We start from the raw sequence: 19,425 nt of genomic DNA, 5'->3' as shown, positions 1-19,425 counted from the left end.
GACTACTAATGTATTCCCCCCATTTTAAGTTATATGAAACCTCATAACATATATTTTTCTTTTATAGCACTAAAATCACATATCATTAGTTCTTACTAAATTATTTTTACATCTATTTTCTTCTTTCAGTTTTATTGAGATGTGATTGACATAGAACATTGTGTAAGTTTAAGGTAAACAGAATGACTTGGCTTATATATATATTGTAAAATGATAATTTTAATTTTTAATATTGAAAGATATTTAACTAGTGTTAAATATTATATTATTTAGTAATAAAATATTTAGTATAATATTTAACAAGTAACAAAGAATAAAAAAATAGTTTAAAATAGTAAGAACTTCAAGTGTTAATTTACTGATACCCATTCAAAACCTGCTAAAAGAAAGCATTTACAGAACATGCACCAAATCTTAAATTAAAACATACCAGCCTGGCTGCAGCTATTACATCATGAATACTCCGGAGCATTAGATCTTCCACTTGAATGAGCCATTTTTCCACAGCACCCCGTGCTGCTGATGTGGAAATAAGTGCAATCAGTTCCACTCGCTCATTTTCAGAGCTATACATGGCCTTAATGTCCAAATTGGGAAGGAACTCCAATTTAGCAATGCCCTCAAAGCATTTTTTTAAATGAGGCTGAACTCTAAGTGGGTCTTTGGTCTCTGACAAAATCTCTAACATTTCATCATTAGATAAGAAGAAAAAACTAGGAGAAAATATGCAAATGAAAAAAATTTAGTAATAATTCATCACATATCAAAAAGGGCTTCTAATTATAGCACAAATGATTTATCAATCATACCGAGGGAAGAAAAGACGTTTCTTTTCAAGATAAGCATTAAGCCCTTTCATAATTTTCTCCAAAAGTTCATTGCAATTTTGTAGTTTTTCCAATAAACCTGTTAAAGAAGTAGCAGCTAGAACCTAAAAGAGACATTTGCTCAGGTCAGATATATGTACCAGATAAAATTATAAGACTTAAACATTGGTCTATACCAGATGCACAAAGATTTATGAAAATCATCATGACATTTTTTGTAATGTAAAGCTATTAAAATTCAATAAATCAAAGATGTTCTTGTCCAAGGATGCTAGTTGCAAATGAAAAGTTATGACTGTCATGAAATTCTCCTATATCCTAGTCAATGAAGCAGGAAGAGTCTAGTTTTTTTTTTTAGCTTTATGAGTGTAATTGAAAAAAATATATATTTAAGTGTACAACCTGATGTTTTGATATGTACATTGTGTTGCCAGTTTCTTATGGCCCATAAGCTAGTAATTATTTTCACACCTTTAAAATGTTGAAAAAATTAAAAGAAGAGCAAGATTTCATAAAACAGGAAAATGACAGTGTCCATGAACAGTTTCATTGTAGCATAGACACATCCATTCAGTTACTTGTCTCTGGCTGCTTTCTCAGTACAATAAAGGCAGGGTTGAGTAGTTACAAAAATGACTAGATGTCTCACAAAGCCTAAAATATTTGTATCTGGCCCTTTGCAGGGAAAAAAGGGCCTTCTGATGGTGGTGACTTCTGATCTATAAGAAAACATGTCCATAAAGATTCTAAAGTTAACATGTAATGCAAAATCCTTGAATCTCATACATTTCAGTGTACAATAGTCAAATACAGCTACTTTTTCATCCAGCATTGAAACAAATCGTTATTTCTTAAATTAAAACTCAGGTTTATTTAAAAGTAAATGTATAACCATGGAATATGGGTGACACACACACACACATATAAACACATAGTCTGTAATTCAACATTAGAATCACAGTCAACATGGTGCTTATACTCACTAGAGGAGTCACTTTCAATCAGAGGGAGTCACCTGACGTTCCACTTACACTACTCATTCTCTTTGCTCTCTTGCTTACATTTATGAACTCACATGCTTGCATTGTCGCCATCCATTTTATTTTGCTTTATTGTCCAAGAGGAGGGAAGCAATGATTGTATATAGTAGAAATCAAGTGAGCACACTGGAAGTTGTTCCACTATGTCAGGGAGTTATAAGTAATGTATCTTATGAATTGAAAGTAAAATTATCTTAATGTTTTATGTTTCTGTAAATTTTTTATACCCTAGGTTGTATAGAATGAGCAGGTTTTGTTATCGTAATGAGGAAAACAAATAACCAAAAGCCCACTTTAATAGCCCAAAATAAAGGTTCTCCTTTATTTGTAAGAGAGAAAACAAACACTTCACCTTTGGATCTTTTGCACAAAATCTCATGATATCCCTCCAATGTCTGTCTACTGTCTGAAACTGACGCCCTTCTTCTGGCATCTGTTGCATGATATCCTCAGAACAAAAAATGGGCTCCAAGTACAACCACTGAGCTTGTACTTTTAACCACTCATCAATTGTTTCTTGTATTCGAATCAAACGGTCTTCCCAAACCTTAATGAAAAGGATACTCTAATAAAAATTCTAGTTATTATAGAAAAACAGCAAATTATTTTAAAAAAGGAATATGTCTTTCAAATGCAATATTATTTTTAAATCAATGCAAACAAGCTCAAGGTGACTTTGGATGTCTCACATGGACTTAAAAAATTCTAGGAGGGGCCTCCCTGGTGGCCTAAGGGTTAAGTCTCAGTGCTGTCACTACTGTGACCTGAGTTCGATCCCTAGCCAGGGAGGTGACCCCACATGGTGCAGCAGACCTTTCCCATCTCACCCCATGCTCCCCTCAGCAGTGTATTTCAGTTGATCTGCCTGTTCTGCTCCCCACTCTGTCTCTGGTGAATCCTCTTACCTCCCCACACACCTCTGGTCTACACCCCAGTTCTTGTATGCATAAATAAATTAAAATAAATCTTTTAAAAAAATTCTAGGAGGCCTGAAGTTTTGCTAAGCACTGGAACTCACAATTAAAAGTGACTGATAGGCTAATTTCCTATCCTGTAGGTGAACCACTGAAAAGCACCCAGGAATATATCCTGATCTATACCAGTGGTTAACAGTCTGGGGACTATTCTGTTCCCACCCACCCCAAGGGACATTTGACAATGTCTGAAGACATTTTCATTTATTATAACTGATACAGTGAAGATGCTACTAATATCTGGTGGATAGAGACCAAGGATGCTATTAATCTTCCTACAGAAAGGTTACAAGACAGCACCACAACAAAGAATTATTTAGCATAAAATTACTAGTAGCAGATTAAGATAGTTTGCTCTACATCAGTTCAATTTGGGAAGAAAAAAAAGTCTCCTTATTCTCACAGGTCCCCTACAACTGACAAAATATTACAATAGCTGAAGATGATTCATACAATCTCTCATTCTTAAATATGTGGCTTAATATCCTATGGGTTAAGAGATTTTTATTTTCATATTCATATTTTATATGAATTCACATATTATATTCATATTTTTATTGCTTTAAAAACTATAAGACAGCTTTTAAATTATCTTGCAAATTCTCCCTTATCAGAAGAGAAATTTTTGCAAAACACTATCTTACCAGGAAAGACTAGACCAACATGAATCATAAGGAAATACATAGTATTTTGTTATTTTGGAAGACCACCACTCACTGACTTGGCAAATATTGGCAAGCTAGGTCTTCTATAAAAACTCTATGCTTAAATTAAAACCAATCTGCCTTAGTTTGAATTCCAGCACTGTCACTTATTAATTCTGTGATTTTGGGTAAATTATCTGTTCTCTTCGCTCTTGTCTCCTGACCTACAAATACTAATAATAGCAGTACCTACCTTGCAGAGGTCTGCTATCAGGATTAAATGTGTTAATAAGTATAAAATGCTTAGAGCAGTATCTGGCACATACCTCAAAATAAATAAACATCAGGGAAAAATTCATTTGTTGTTTGTCTTTCCCTGCTTTTACAGTCCTCCAAATTTTGATACTATTTATGAAACTATGAGTTATTATAATGTGCTTTCTGTATTTAACCACATCAAGTGAAAGAATATGAAATAATCTTATAGTCTCAATTACTGTTTGTTTTTCTCAAGCAAACAATAGTTATTTTATTATTCTTAAAAAAAAACCTTCCAACTAGTTTTCCACAAATATAATTAAAGTGTGGTATATAGAACTTCACTATAAATTAGAGTAAGATAGTATGAACTGGGTCTAGGCTGTCTAAAGTTAGAATAAAATAATACCAACTATTTTCCTTCCAAGTGTGTCATTGTCATTGGAGGAATTTTTTAATAAAACATAATTTGCTCTTTTAAAAATTGCTAATGTTCTCAGATCTGTTCTATACAGTTTCACATTAATTTTGTTAAAATATGTGTTCCTGTATTTCACCAAAGCTATCCAACAAATTGACTTATTTACATAGAGCATATACAACCAGGAGTTGATTTTCATATTTAAAATACCTTGATCTCATCTTCTGCTTGCCTGGGACTATTAAAGTGTTTCTTTTCACAAAACTTTTCCCTTTGCAAAACAGTAGCGGCAGCAATCCTGCCCATCTGTGACTACGCTGGTGTCTCTCTTTTTCTTTCTCCTTTTCCTAATAAACCTGTCCTTTCAAAATGTAAAAAAAAAAAAAATAAAACAAAGTACCTTGATCTCTTTTTCAAATGGTTTGATGAAAGGTGAACCTCTCATTGTCTGAGTTTTTATAATTTGATCATCAAGGACAGCCTGAATCTCATCCACTGAAGAAAGAATACAGACTCCAGTATCACGATATAGACTTATATTAAAAGCAATATCATCCCAAGTTGCTATCATTGTATTCATAGCTTTCTCTAATGAAAATTCCTAAAAGGGAGGGAGGAAGAAAGAATGGGATGGTTAAGAAACAATCTCATTTGAAAAAGGAATTCTCCTATACTGGTGGTGGGAATGCAAATTAGTCCAACCACTATAAAAAGCTCTGTAGATATTCTTCAGACTACTAAAAATGGAGCTACCATGTGACACAGCAATTCCCCTCCTAGGAATCTACCCAAAGAACACAAAAACATTAATTCAAAAGGATACCTGCACCCTTATGTTTATTGCAGCAATATTTATAGTAGGTAAGATATGGAAACAACACAAATGCCCAAAAATAGATGACTGGATCAAGAAGATGTGGTATATATACACAATGGAATACTATTCAGCAATTAAAAAAAGAAACTCATGCCATTCGTAGCAACATGGATAGAGCTGGAAGGGAATATGTTCAGTGAAATAAGCCAGAAGAAAAAAGAAAAATATTGGATGGTTTCACTTATAGGAGGAATATAGGGGAATCAAATAGGGATCAGGAAAAAAAACAATAAATAAAAAAAATTAACAGACAACTATAAATCAGAGACATTCTGCAGGGGAAGGAAGGGCACAAGGGACTATGGTGATAGTACACAGGTGAATTGGTGGTGGGAATTTTACAGTGACTATACCTGAGAGGAGAAAGCAAATATTGTACAAAAATGAACAACAATGTAAAAAATACATAAGTAAATAAATTTAATTAAAAAAAAGAATCTTTTTTACAATCTTGACTTTTCCTAGTAAATGTAGTGGGCATTCAGTGCGTTGCAAAGTCATTTACATAAGATTATCTCTGGCTACACTGTAATAGTCTCTATATTAGAAAGTTTTTTTAACAATTAAAATTGTTAAAAAACAATTCCTAAGGTGACAATAATGTAGTTTTTAAAAACTCATTTCCTGGGGCCTACTGTAGGTAGTAGTGTTACTACTAGCATATCTACTAGCGTAGTATTAAAATTAGCATATCAGGGCTCTCCTGGTGGTGCAGGAAGTTGAGCACTGTGCTGTGAAGCTGTCCGTAGCCTCTGCAGTGCTGGTTCAATCCCCGCCGGCCGTTGAGGGTCCCACATGGCGCAACAGACCTCTCCTGTCGCATCCGCTGCTCCCCTCAGCAGTGCACTTCATCAGTCTGCCTGGTCTGTTCCCCTCTCTGGCTCTGGTGAATCCTCTCACCCGCCCACACATCTGGCCTGTACCCTGGTTCTTGTATAAATAAATAAATAAATCTTAAAAAAAAAAAAAAACCATAACTAGTATATCATCCATGCACATCAGAATGTGTCAGAATTAAGAAGTCAAAGGAGCTACTTCTAGCTGGATTCAGGACAAAGAAGTAGAAACATACATTTTATGAAGGAAAAAAAGAATAGCTTCTATCATTTTCCCACATCTCCTCCCATTGTTATCTAGTACTATACAGTCAACCACAACAAAAATGATGATTATTTGATTAAGTGACTCATCAAACAAAGTATTTCAAATAAACAGATTTACCTTGCTTGCACCTGCACTTATCACTTCAAATTGATCTAAGTATGGAGTAAGGTTTAATTTTAAAACTTTTCTCAGTGTAGTTCCAGAATCTGGAGTCAAGTCACAGCCTGCAATTTCTGATAGCTGCTTCCAGTGACGTGCTCTCATTCCTGGATTGCACAAGATGGAGACAGTAGGGATGTAATCCTAAAGGTGAAAATTAAACAATAAATCATTTTTTGACTTCCATATGCATGGAGTTTTATAGGTTCAATCTCAATCATACAAAGATTACTTGCAACTGTTTAATATATTGAATGCATCAAACCAAAATTACAGATTTGAAGGAAAGTAACAAAATGATTCTAAAGTTCACCCATGTAAATATACATATAGCCAGGATAGTTACAACTGGAAAAAAGGTAAATATTCTATAATATATTAAAATATATGCTAAAACTATGGTAATTAAAATTGTGGTCTTATTATAAAATACAAAGTTGTTATACATATGTATAACTACATCGTTTCCACTATCATATCATATGGCTCTGTTACCCCAAATTTTTGTTCTTACAACAGATTTTAATAAAAATTATTTAAAAACTTGAGAAGAAAAAAAAGGAAGTGGTATGTCTTTTCAAAGTTACAGGGTACAAGGCCACCTAAGGAAAATAAAATGTTTAAAATTTTCTTCAACTCACTGTTTACTACTTAGAGTCCCAACTTTGTGAAATTACATGTTAACTTGCAGGTTTTTGTCCAATAGAGGTACAATTAATTTTTATGTAAAAAACAAACTCCAAATGTGAACGTCTATTGTCCTGTATGCTATTGACCAACCTCCCATCAATATTAGCAATATTTTTTTAGCATTCTTTTATTAGATTGCCTATAAATACTTGGCTCATGGAATACTCTTTTACTCAGTCTTACTATATTACTGGTTTTCTCAACAATTTATAGGTAAAATGAAATATCTCAAACTTTAATTTTTATCTTTTTATGAGTAATATTTTTATATTTTGCAAATAATAATTTAATAAAGTAATTTTTTCATTGAAGGACCAAAAATATTCCAATTTTTTTTGCTTTTAAGGTCTCTGTTTCACCTTGTATTTGTTATCACCATATTTTTGCTTACCATCATATTCCCCAACACTCATCAGAATGTAACATGATAAAACATGAGTCCTTCAATAAGTGTATGTTAAATAAATGAATTTTTAACACCTAAAAAATATAAAGTTCATATTCTCCAGCAAATTTAATTTCATTAAAAGTTCATTATGTGCAAAAGATAAATCTAAGTATAGTTTAGTCAGGCTGTGTGAAAAGCTGTATGTGTAACAAAACTCTGGAAATACACACAAGAAAACAATAGAATGGATAACTTTAGTTATATAAGCAAGAAATGTGGGAAGATTTTTCATATATATATATTTTATATATTTTATACTTATTAATAAATAATCTATATTTCTTTTATATTTTTAAACCATGAAAATATATTAAATAGTAAAAATAAATTTAAATAGGTTGAAATCTTTTCAGGTAGCTCATGGAAATTCTGAGAGAGCAGACACAGATAGGAACAATGCTCAAATCCCAGCAGTTTGTACTCTAAGCATGTTGACATTTTAAACTGGCACTACCCCTAGAGCACCATTACCATGGGAAGTTGGATGCATTATTAACTGTCCAAAACGTGTTACATCTTCTCTTTATAAATAAAGTGACTGAGGCATGAGAAGCTAAGTCTCTTGCCCAATATATGCCACCACGAAGCACAGAATTATGATACAAGCCTAGCAGTATGACTCCAGAACTTTCCCAGCCAGTTGATTCTCTGTCCTGTTGCCCTTTGTAAAGGTTAACTGGTCTGTCCTAGTCACTTTTTTACCCTCTTTATATCACTGTAGCTAGTCATTATAAGTCTTTTCTATTTGTCAAGCATTGTTCTAAGAAGAAATCTATATTGATGATTTTATCAGATCAAATTTTCTGTCTTCAGCCTTGGGTTGGCTTTCAAATCTCTTATTTCTCATTACTGCTTGATGTGAATAGTTCTATCAGGTTTTTCTAAAATATCATTAAATTTGTTCATACCTTAAAAACTTTTATCTGCTCCATTACTGTAGTACACATAGTAATAGTAGGATTCTCTTTTGGTTCTTCTTCAATCTTCTCTTCTTCAATAGAGCGTTTTTTTCCTGCTTTTCTTTTTTCCTGTAATTCCTTCTTTTGCTTCATTTGGAAAAATTTTAGTGTCTTAAAAATTTCTCTGGAAAAGTCATCTACATCAGTTTCCATGCTTTCCCCATTAAGATCTAAAAACCCTCCATCCATCCACCTGATTTGAAAAAAAAAAAAAACAAACCTTAAACTTAGAGACTGTTGAAGTTTAAAAGGGTCTTAGAGATTCCTTATTTTATAAGAGAAACAATTGAAGGAATGAGCAGTGAACAATTTTTCTTAATCATATAGCTAATAGTTGAGAGACAAGACTACAATCATCACTTCAGCTAAACTATATATGTTAAAATATGTTAGCATATAAATTGATAACTAACAGGATGCAAATAAAATGCAAGTTTAACTCTATACTTCTAATTTTTGGTGATAACCTTTGACAAACTGATTAATTGCATAAAAAAGTGAATCAAATCTGGAAAACCAAGTGATGCTTTAGATATTATAGCAGTAAGATTGGGTGATATCTTAGCAACACTTGATATTTCTCTTATATGACACTTGGTTCTCTTTCAAATTGATAGGTAAGTTCCAATTTTAAGCACTTTGCCAACAGAAACAAAATAATCACTACACATTTTAAAAATCTTTTTATATTATTTGCTTAATTTTATTACATTTTCTGGAATTACCGTTTTTCTGTTCGTTGCCACTTAAGAACAAAATTAAAAAACTTCTGATAGGGTTCAATGTTAACTTTCAATTTGTCCAGTTCAGGATATTTTGTCAATTCCCATTTGAAAAGTTCCTCTTCTTTATTAATAAACTGAACTGCTTCTTCAGATTCCTGAATACGTTTTTGTAGTTGTCTTACATCTGTCACATACTGAAAACAAAATTTTATATCAAGAATGTTATAAAAATAACAGTATAAAAAGTAAGATTAAATAATAATGCATAGGGTATGAACTTGCACTTACATAGCAACTTTAAATATCAACTTGACAACATTGCTATGAGCAAAAAGTGATGGCTGCATCTATATTTTATATATAGAAAACTAAATCACAAAAATATGTCATGTTTATAGCACCAGCCCCAGGCCTAACTGGTTCCTGTTTGCCATAGTAAGCATACATTTTTCCGTGTTTTTAAATTTATGCAAACATGCACTATATTGATCTGAGTCTGCAATAGCTACTATCTTAGATATTTTTCAGACCTGCTGCATACGATCCAGTTCTGCAAATTCTGCAAATTCTTCCATACAGCGTGATTGCTTTTCTATTTCCAGCATCAGTTTCTCTCTCTTGGCTATTAGCTCATTTTCTTTTTTACGTTTAGCATTCTCAATGAGCTTTTTAAAAGAAAATTTAAACATGTTAATAATTATTTTACTAAAAAGGAAAGAGTTACCAAATCAGAAAGCCAAATTCTTTGTAAAGTAATAAAAACCATCAGAGAAATAAAAATTAGTACAAAAATAAAGCAGTGACTGATATAAAAATTAATATAATCATAAAGAAAGCTTTTCTTGGATCTTCAAAGTGATTGTAATAATTCTTACTTATTAATTATATTCTTTATTTAAGAGATTCTGGGGTAATAATAAAAGCTACCATTTACTGAGAATGTGACATGTGTCAAGAACTACTGAAGACCTTATCTACTTTACCACAGGTATTATTATTCTCATTTCAGAGATGAAGCAATTTAGGCTTATAGAGATCAACATGCACACCTAATGTCACAGAGTAATAAAAATCAACATCTGGATTAAAACTTTGGTTTATCTGACTGAATTCCATGCTTTTCATTACTAAACCATTTTACTCCCCAATTTAGGAAAAACTGGCTTATATTGGGACTTTTTCAAAGTTTGAGCTATATTCAGTCTGACATAAATTGCTGAATCTGTTGTTTCTTATCTCTGTGCTATTGGGCAAGTTATTAACTTCTCTGATTCATTTTTCTCATCTTTGAAATGAGAAAAATAGGAGCACCTGGGATTTTTGTATCAAATAAATGGAAAGAATTCAGTACTATGCTTACTATTACTATTATTATTATTATTATTACTTTTTACAATATTTCTGACTTCTTTAACGTCAGTTCCACTTCTTACCAGACCCTATGACTTAAGCCTTACAAGCCCATCCTAAGCCTCCAGGACCATATATGTTGCTAGCCCCAAACTCATATTGATACATGAAGAATTTACTTTTTAAATGTAGAATATCGAGGCGGAGGGGGGGAAATAAAATAAAATAAAATAAAGGCAGATTATGTATGAGAATTAAACAAACACTGTACTAAAAAGTTAGTATAAAACACATATGAAAAATTCATTTACCTCATCATTTTCATTAAAGATAGGATTAATTTTCCAAGGCCACATAAGGACAGCTGAATTTAAAGTTAAGTCTTCCTGAGGAAATAGAAAAACATCTAAAAAGTAACACATTCGGCGTTGAGATTCCTAGAAAAGAAACTCCAAATGTAATACTCCACATAGGTAAATCTAAGGCATGATGATAAAATAGAAGAACAAATTTCGAATCTCTTAAATTTTTATTTTACTCAGATTATTAACTAATATTTCATTAGCACACAATTACATGACAGTTCAATAGCTATAGCTGTAAGATAATTTATTTGGCTCCACCTCACACAACTGCAGACTTCTATACCGGAAATAAAGCTTTTTAAAACTTCTCACTTGCAATTGACTTTCCACAAAGGTACTCTGGGGTCTTCCTTGGATAGGACTAGAAAAGGTGGCCATATATGCTGCTTTTGTTCAGCAATCCTCAAAATTTTTGGTTTTAAGGATTTTACTTTTTTTTATTACCTATTTATTTACTTTTAAAACTTTGGTGACAAAGATTTTGGCACATTTTGTTTTGTTTTGCATCACCACCTTTTAATATAGCATTAGCATACAGAAATTGTCCAGTAAGTGTTTAGTAGTGAATGACAAAGAATATCTTTACCCCCTATAGTTTTCATTAATCCTTACGTAGAGCTGTAATTTTTTAAGTATTAAATTACAGATTCAAAGGTGAATTTTGGGTTGAGAAATATATGTGATATGTATCATAAATAATGTGCAGGGCCTCCCTGGTGGTGCAAGGGGTTAAGCACCACACTATGAAGCAATCTGCAACTTCTGCAGCACGAGTTCGATCCCCCAACCAGTCACGGAGCTGCCCACATGGAGCAGCTGACCTCTCCTATCTCTCCCGCTGCTCCCCTCAGCAGTGTATTTCAGTCACTCTGCTTGTTTGGTTCCCCACTCTGTCTTTGGTGAATCCTCTCATCCCCCGCATCTCTGGCCTGTACTCCAGCTCTTGTATGCATAAATAAATAAATCTTTAAAAAAACTCAATAAATAAATAATGTGCAAATGCATTATATATTGCTATACTGATGTAGAAACATAATAAAATTTGATCCACATTATTATATTGAGATTAAGTGAGAAAAAGCATATAACTATCATAATAGATGCAAAGAGTATTTGATAAAATCCAACATCTATCTATAATGTTTTTTAAAAACCTAGCAGAAGAGAACTACTAATTTGATAAAGAACCTATAAAAAACCTATTTGCAAATGGCATCCTTAATGGTGAAATCTTGAAAACTTCCTCTTTTGAATTTGGAAGCAAAAAAAGTAAAGTTTTGAAAACATCTGAGGTTTGATGAGGATAAATCCAAAATCCTCATTAATTGCAATTTATGATATTGTACATAGACATTCCAAGAGAATCTTCAGATAAACTATTTAAATTAAAAAGAGAAATAAAAAATACAAACATTTTAAAGTTAAAATTTTTAATAAAAGAAATTTTACAAATTAAAAAATACTTGTATATATTAATTTGCATATAAAAATGAATATTACATTGTTACACAAAGTATAGAATAAATACCCATGAGTACATACTGATATAACTAAATGATAAAATAAATTAATAAGTGGGGGGAAAAAGACAAGTCTCCTGCACAGAATTCCAAATAAATTATATAGTTACTCCACTCTAAAGGAGAAAAGCATAACTCCCCAATCTCAAGTGTGGGCCGCATACAGTGATTTTCTTCCAACCAGAACAATATGGAAAGGAGAGGAAAAAGAGGGTAGAGATCTGATAACTACTATCAGGCTTGTGATTAAGGCCAACATCAACAGTGATGTCATATTGATAATATATACCCTTGATAAGAAATCATGAAAATTGCACTTTACCTTTGTGAACCTCCTCATAAAAACTATCTCAGTCTAATCATGAGGAAAACATCAGATTAATTCCAACAAAGGGCCACCCTACAATATTCCTGACTAGTACTTCTCAAAACTCTTAAAGTCATCAAAACCCAACAAAGTCTGGAAAACTGTCCAAGACAAAAAGAGCCTAAGGAGATATGACAACTAGATATAACATAGTATCTTAAATGCAATCTTTGGATAGAAAAAGGACATTAAGTAAAAACTAAAAGAATCAGAATAAACTGGAGACTCTAGTTAATAATGTATAAAAATGGTTTACTAATTATAATAAATGTACTGTATTAAAGTAAGATGTTAATAATGAGGAAATTGAGTGTGGGATGTGTAAAAGAACTCTCTGTACTACCCTGTTATTTTTTCTGAAAATCTAAAACATCAAAAAAATAAATCTATTAATTGCTTTTATAAATTGTATTTCCCTATTCAATAAACAAAGAGAAGATAAAAAGTTTAAAGGTAGATTTTAATATAACATAAAATATATTAACTACCAAAATATATATCTAAAAAAGATGTACACAACCTCCATCGAGAAAATTATAAAATATTGAGAGATGCTAAAGAAGAGATAATCAATAAAAGCCATATTTTTGGAAGACTCCATATTGCAAATGTGCCAATTCTCTCTATTTAATAAATTCTTAATAAAAATCCCAACAGATTTTTATGGAATGCAAAAAAAGGATTATAAAATTTATATTAGAAAGACACTAATTCTCTAAATTTAGTATCAATTTAAGCAATCTCAACCAAAGTTCCAAAAGGTTGTTTTATAGACTGTGATAAGCTAATTCTAAAATTTATATGAAAATGCTGAAGACCAACCACAAACAAGAAATGGTGAAGAATACAGGACATGCTTTACCAAGTGCCCTGACTTCTTATTGCTATTACAGTGTAGCTGTCCTAGTTAAATCAGTGTAGCACTGATATAAGTATAGAGGCTAAGGCAGAACAGAACAGATGTTTTAAAACAAATCAGCACATATATGGACAAAATATATTACAGAGTTGTCACTGAAGAGCAGTGGGGAAGAGACAATCTCTTCAGTAAATACATAATTTCTCATCTATATGGAAAAATAATTAAATTGGACCTCACATAATTTACAGAAATAAAATTCCATGTGGACTGAAAACCTAAACCTAAAATGCAAAACTAAACAGATTCCAGAAATGGATCCAGCGGGAAAAATCGTGATGACTATGGGTAAGAAAGGGTTTCTTAAAACAAGACACAGTAAATGCTAGCTATATAAAAAAAAAAAAAAAAAAGATTGCTCTATTTCACTGCATTAAAACTAAGAACTTCTGTTTATCAAAACATTAAAATAAATTATAGTGAAAGAAAAGATACTTATCAATACTGTATTCAAAACTCTGTACTGAACTATACACACTTAAAAATGATTAAGATGATAAATTTTGTTTTACGTATTTTATCTAAACTTAAAAAAACCATTATAGACTAGTAAAAAAAAAAAAAACCCAAAAGCAAAATGGGCAAAAGTCATATATTAGCATTTCATGAAAGAAACTCTCCAAATGACAAATAAAATAGCTCATACTAGCAAGTATGTGTGATGAAATAAATATTAATAATAGGACTCTTATATCCTGCCAGTCAGAGTGTAAAATTGGAACTCCTTTAGGAAAGTATTTTGCCTTACCTGGAAAAGGTGAAAATAAGTATATTGTATAACACCTGAGAGAAATTTATGAATATCTGCACCAAAATACATATACAGAAATGCAGCTAGCAGCATTGCTTTTAATAACAAAAGTAGAAACAACCCAAATACCCAGAACAATAAAATTAAAATAACAAATTATTGTATAGTTACATAGCATAGAATACTAAACAGCAATGAAAATAAAGGAACAAAACACAAAAGAATAGTAGGAACTAAGTTCTTTATACATAAAAATAGAAACTAATTTAATTGATTAGGAATGTATATTTAGATGGTAAAACTATAAAGAAAAACAAAGAAGTGATTATTATAAAAATCTGAATAGTGTTCTAATCCAGGAAAGACTGGAGATTGGGATAAGCTTCTACAATATTGGCAAGATTCTATTACTCTCCCTGGATGTTGACTTTATATAACATTTTATATGTATAATGTATGGTTTATGCAATTTTTGGTACATTTTTATTTTTTTAAGATTTTTTTTTATTTATACAATAGCTGGGGTACAGGCCAGAGGCACGGGAGGATGAGAGGATTCACCAGAAACAGAGAGGGGCGCAGGACAGGCAGATAGACCCAAAGCACTGCTGAGGGGAGCAGTGGGCGGCACAGGAGAGGTCTGCTGTGCCATGTGGGAATCTCCCTGGCCGGCTGGGAATTGAACCTGCGCTGCAGAGGGGGCAGACAGCTTCATAATACTGCACTCAACCCGCTGCACCACCAGGGAGGCACTATTTCACATTTTGAAACAAAGAATTAGAGTAGATGTATATAATCTTGAATTATATACATATAATAGGTGAATATGTATATAATTTTGTGCTGAGAAAGGTATTACTTACTACTAACTATAGAAACTGTAAAAATAAGGGGATCGCAATTGTATGGGGAATATAAAAATAAAATTTGAAATTAAAAAAAAGAAACTATAGGGCCTCCCCGGTGGCGCAGTGGTTGAGAGCTGGGTTGCGGGGCTGCCCACGGCCTCTGCAGCACCGGTTCGATCCCCTGCTGCTCCCCGGCCACAGGGAGGAGGGTCCCGCATGGCACGCAGACCTCTCCTGCCGCCCCGCTGCTCCCCTCAGCAGTGTCCTTCGGTCCTTCTGCCTGCTCTGCTCCCCGCTCTGGCTCTGGTGAATTCTCTCACCCTCCCGCGCTTCTGACTGTACCCAGTGCTTGTACAGATGAATGGATAAATCTTTGGGGAAAAAAAAAAACTATAAAAATATTTTTAAATCTGTATTGTTTAAGAATGCATACTTAATTGATAGAAATAAAGAAAAAATGATTACTATAAAAAGCAAGTTGAAACCTGTAGGGGAGAGAGGAACAGAGGTCATTAAGATCAGATAGTCCTACACAGAGGGCTTCTGGGGTTTAGCAATCTCCTCCTATTTGTTAACTTGGGTGGTGGCAACATAGGTGATCAGTTTATAACTGTTTATATGTTTTATACATTTTCAATATGTTTATTATACTTCACAATGAAAAAACCCCAATATTTAAATTTTTCAAATTAAAAAATTCTTACCCGCAGGGCAGGGGCAGGGCATGGGTAGGGGATTATGTGGTGGTGCTATTACCTCAATTAAAAAATAAATATATTTATTTTAAAAACTAAAAATAAATAAAAATATAAAAGATTGTTACCTTGATCCGTAAAACCAATTCTTGAATTCCTGAAGTCCGGGCTTTTTCTACATAAGATATTAATTCCATCATCTCTTCCGTTGTTTCAGGGACTTTTAATGCATGATCTTTAATAGCTTCAAAGTCACTGCAAATGCTGATATAATACTTTGCTTACTATAATTACGGTAATTAATGCTATATCACATAAATGTGTTATGATTACTACAAAATGGGAAATGTGGTATCCTAAAAATAATTAGCTATTTACTAAATTATCTTAAAATACTTAAGCATATTTTATCTGACATAGATATCCCACATCAGTAAAATCTATAAAATTAAAATAACATTTTCATGTGAAATTATGGCATACTTATTTTTTTCTATTGATCTCTTCAACTCTCTTGAATACCCACACAAACTGTCTGACACAGAACACAGTTTAAATCAGGCAGCGTTTAATCTAAATCATGCATTAAGTCACTACTAGCTTTGTGAACTCACAATTCTCTGAGGTTTAGAGTCCATATCTAGAAAATGCACTTATTAACATTCATCTTGCTAGATTGTTAAAATACAATAATGGACTTAGCACATAGTATATTCTCATTTACTGGTAACTATAATTGTTAATACAATCATCAGTTGAATTATTCTTATTGTATTTATAAAATATGGCAGACACCCTATAGCCATTATTCAATTAAAGGTACATTTCATTGAGTTTTCCCCCTGTGTTTTGCAATTATTTGATTAGCATGCTATTACCAGAAAGATCAGGAAAAAAAAAAAAGTATAAAAAAGGTGAATGATTTTAAAAATAATTTTTATTTCATGCAAGTATTTCATTTATAATATGTGGATAATTATAATCAGTCATTCACTTAATAAAAAATTGAGCACCACCTACAAAGCAGTAAGTAAAGTTCTAAGCAAGAGATATAGTAGCAAAAAGATCAAGTCCCTGCCCTCACAAAGCTTACATTCAAGTTGAGGAGAGAGACAAATGTACATAAATATATAATGCACTATTATTTAATAAAAAGAACTATGAAGAAAAAACAAAGAGGTAAAAGAATAGAGAACGATAAAGAAGGAGCCACTATTTTTTTATAGAGTGACTAGTACCTAGGCCTCTACGGAGGTGATACTCGAGGTGAGAGAAGAAAAAAGTGAGTTATACAAATAATAGGGGAAAAACTCAAGAGGAAAAAACTACAAGGACAAAGACCTGAGGTAGCAATAAGCTTTGTATATTTCTTGAATGACAAGCAGACCAGTATCGATACAAAAGAGAAAATAGAAACTGAAACTGGAGTAGTGAGCAGATGTCAGTTCTTATAGGGCTTGATAATTAATCTTGATTATCAAAAATTTAGGAGGGAAGCATGAATGTAGACAATGCCCCCCCCCCAAAAAAAAAAGGAAAGAAAGAAAGAAAGAAAAAAGGACAGATGGATTTCCTTCTGGGATGGAACCCAAGATGGCTCTGTTCTTGTTTTGATGTGTTGGCCATCATTGCCTCTGTGCCCACCTTAGTCCTTAGCTCTGCATCAGAAATACTATTTCTTTGGGAACCTCAGCCAAGGAAGAGATGGAAAGATTGTGGAATAAGAATACTGGCTCAAGTCATCCTTTGTCTCACCATATCACTATCTACCGTTGGTCTCTTCCTGTGGCAATGTCTATATGCCACTGTGGTACCAGTGCCTTCAATGCAGGGGTCTCTCTTTTTAGCTTATTGGCCTGGTTGGTCCCTGGGAACTTTGAGTCTCATTTGGAACTTGTGAAATCTTTGTATTTGGGACATGCACTGACTCACACAGCCACGTTTGCAATTTCCTTCCTTCTCATCACAACTGGAATAGGATATGGGACTTGATATGGGACCTGGGAAAACCCCTGAAGATTCCCCAATCATAGCAATTGAAGTGGTTGTCTTATTTCTCACTGTGTTGTCCTCTGTGAGGTTGGCAGCTATGTGAAGAGCTGAATCCCCAGCATCATTTTCCCACAAATTATTATGCAACTTAGATTCCTGATTATGACTTTCACCAGCTAGGCCACCATGCCCCTGATTTGTTTAGATCCCTTTTTGTTTGTGGATTCCCCTGAGGCTCAGTAGCTGTAGAGTAGCTAATTGAACCATAGTAAAAATAAAAGGGAAGGGGGTCCAATTTCCCTGCTTCCAAAGATGAAATGACTGCAAAAACTCCCTTTTCCTGCCTGCAGTTTATAGCCTGTTTCTAGTCTAGGACCTTATCCTCTCCCCATATTTGGCCGTAATTTGTGCTGAGTCAGCTTTTGCTCCTTGCTGAGAGAGTAGAAACAATGCTAGCTCTGTGGCCTGGCGTGGGAGCAAGGCTTTGGGAACCTTTGCCTGTTGGTTGCTGGCTTAAAAATGGTTCTGTTCGGCAGATTGACCGAAGTACACTGCTGAGGGGAACAGCAGGCAAGGCAGAAGAGGTCTGCTGCGCCATGTGGGTTGCTCCCTCGCTGGCCGGAGATTGAACTCATGCTGCAGAGGCTGCAGATTGCTTCATAGCACCACCAGGGAGGCTCCAGTCTGTAATTCTTAAGTCTTTGCTTTTTGTAAAAAAAAAAAAAAAAAAAAAAAAAATGGTTCTGTTCATTGGTCAGAGCCGAGGGTTTTCAGGACCCATATGGTGTGACTAAGAGGGTGGGGGTGGAGGGGGATTTGCCTGCCCCAGAGAGAGGGAGATGAGAGAGTGAGTTGGTTATTGGAACAGATGCTTTGGCAAGAAGATAGCTTTTGATATAAGAAGATGATCCAGAAAATTATCATCAAATCTATTAAAGGTTACTTTTTTCCCTTGTAATTACAGAAAAACAAATCTCTTATGTTATATTTTCTATTTTTTTTAATATCTGAAAGGGTAGTTTCATTATGAAAAAGGGAGAAGAATAAAGGATATCTGCATAGAAACAAGCAGGCAGAAAGAGCTGCCCCCCACCCCCAAAGGCAGGTTTGCTTAAAAAGAGGCCTGCACAGTCACAAGCAGGCAGCCTTGGGAGAAGGGCTGCCTCTGCTACTTTGCAAAGCACAGAGACACAACTGCATAGGCACAGGTGGGCAGAAGGGCTGTTACCTTAATGTCATATTTTCTAATCCAAATGCATGTGACACCTTTTCTGAAACTGAATTAAAACACTCATTTTGTCAAAAAAGAAAAAAAGTGATCCTACTGGGGATGCTTTCTTCTTGTTAGAGCTGAATCTGAGTTCCTTTAGGAGAGACATTACAGCAAAAGGAAAGCAGACAAAATGATTGAGAACAAGGTGGCCCAAGCAGATAGATGCTAAATGAAAATGTGAAGCAGACAAACTGCTCTTTAATCATTACTAGTCTATTT

General features: G+C 33.4%; 1 protein-coding gene and 1 pseudogene across 2 annotated transcripts in view; one reads left to right on the top strand and one right to left on the bottom strand.

Annotated features, from left to right (window-relative positions):
• Positions 1–19,425, bottom strand: part of DNAH12 (dynein axonemal heavy chain 12) — a gene marked incomplete at both ends in the record, with an annotated part of 141,386 nt that overhangs the window by 103,146 nt on the left and 18,815 nt on the right. Inside the window, 10 exons of the mRNA XM_084248300.1 lie at positions 431–713; positions 810–931; positions 2,220–2,414; positions 4,565–4,765; positions 6,263–6,448; positions 8,351–8,594; positions 9,127–9,320; positions 9,657–9,791; positions 10,788–10,913; positions 16,070–16,205. Coding sequence (XP_084104426.1) covers positions 431–713; positions 810–931; positions 2,220–2,414; positions 4,565–4,765; positions 6,263–6,448; positions 8,351–8,594; positions 9,127–9,320; positions 9,657–9,791; positions 10,788–10,913; positions 16,070–16,205 — 1,822 coding nt within the window. The remainder of the gene's footprint in view (positions 1–430; positions 714–809; positions 932–2,219; positions 2,415–4,564; positions 4,766–6,262; positions 6,449–8,350; positions 8,595–9,126; positions 9,321–9,656; positions 9,792–10,787; positions 10,914–16,069; positions 16,206–19,425) is intronic.
• LOC311179361 (succinate dehydrogenase cytochrome b560 subunit, mitochondrial-like) lies at positions 17,556–18,036 on the top strand (annotated as a pseudogene). The gene has a single exon. The product of its transcript is annotated as a succinate dehydrogenase cytochrome b560 subunit, mitochondrial-like (transcript).

Source organism: Talpa europaea (genome assembly GCF_964194135.1).
Source record: "Talpa europaea genome assembly, chromosome: 11".
Classification (NCBI taxonomy): domain Eukaryota; kingdom Metazoa; phylum Chordata; class Mammalia; order Eulipotyphla; family Talpidae; genus Talpa; species Talpa europaea.
Note: the sequence above shows the minus strand (reverse complement) of the source record. Positions and strands in the feature narration are given on the sequence as shown.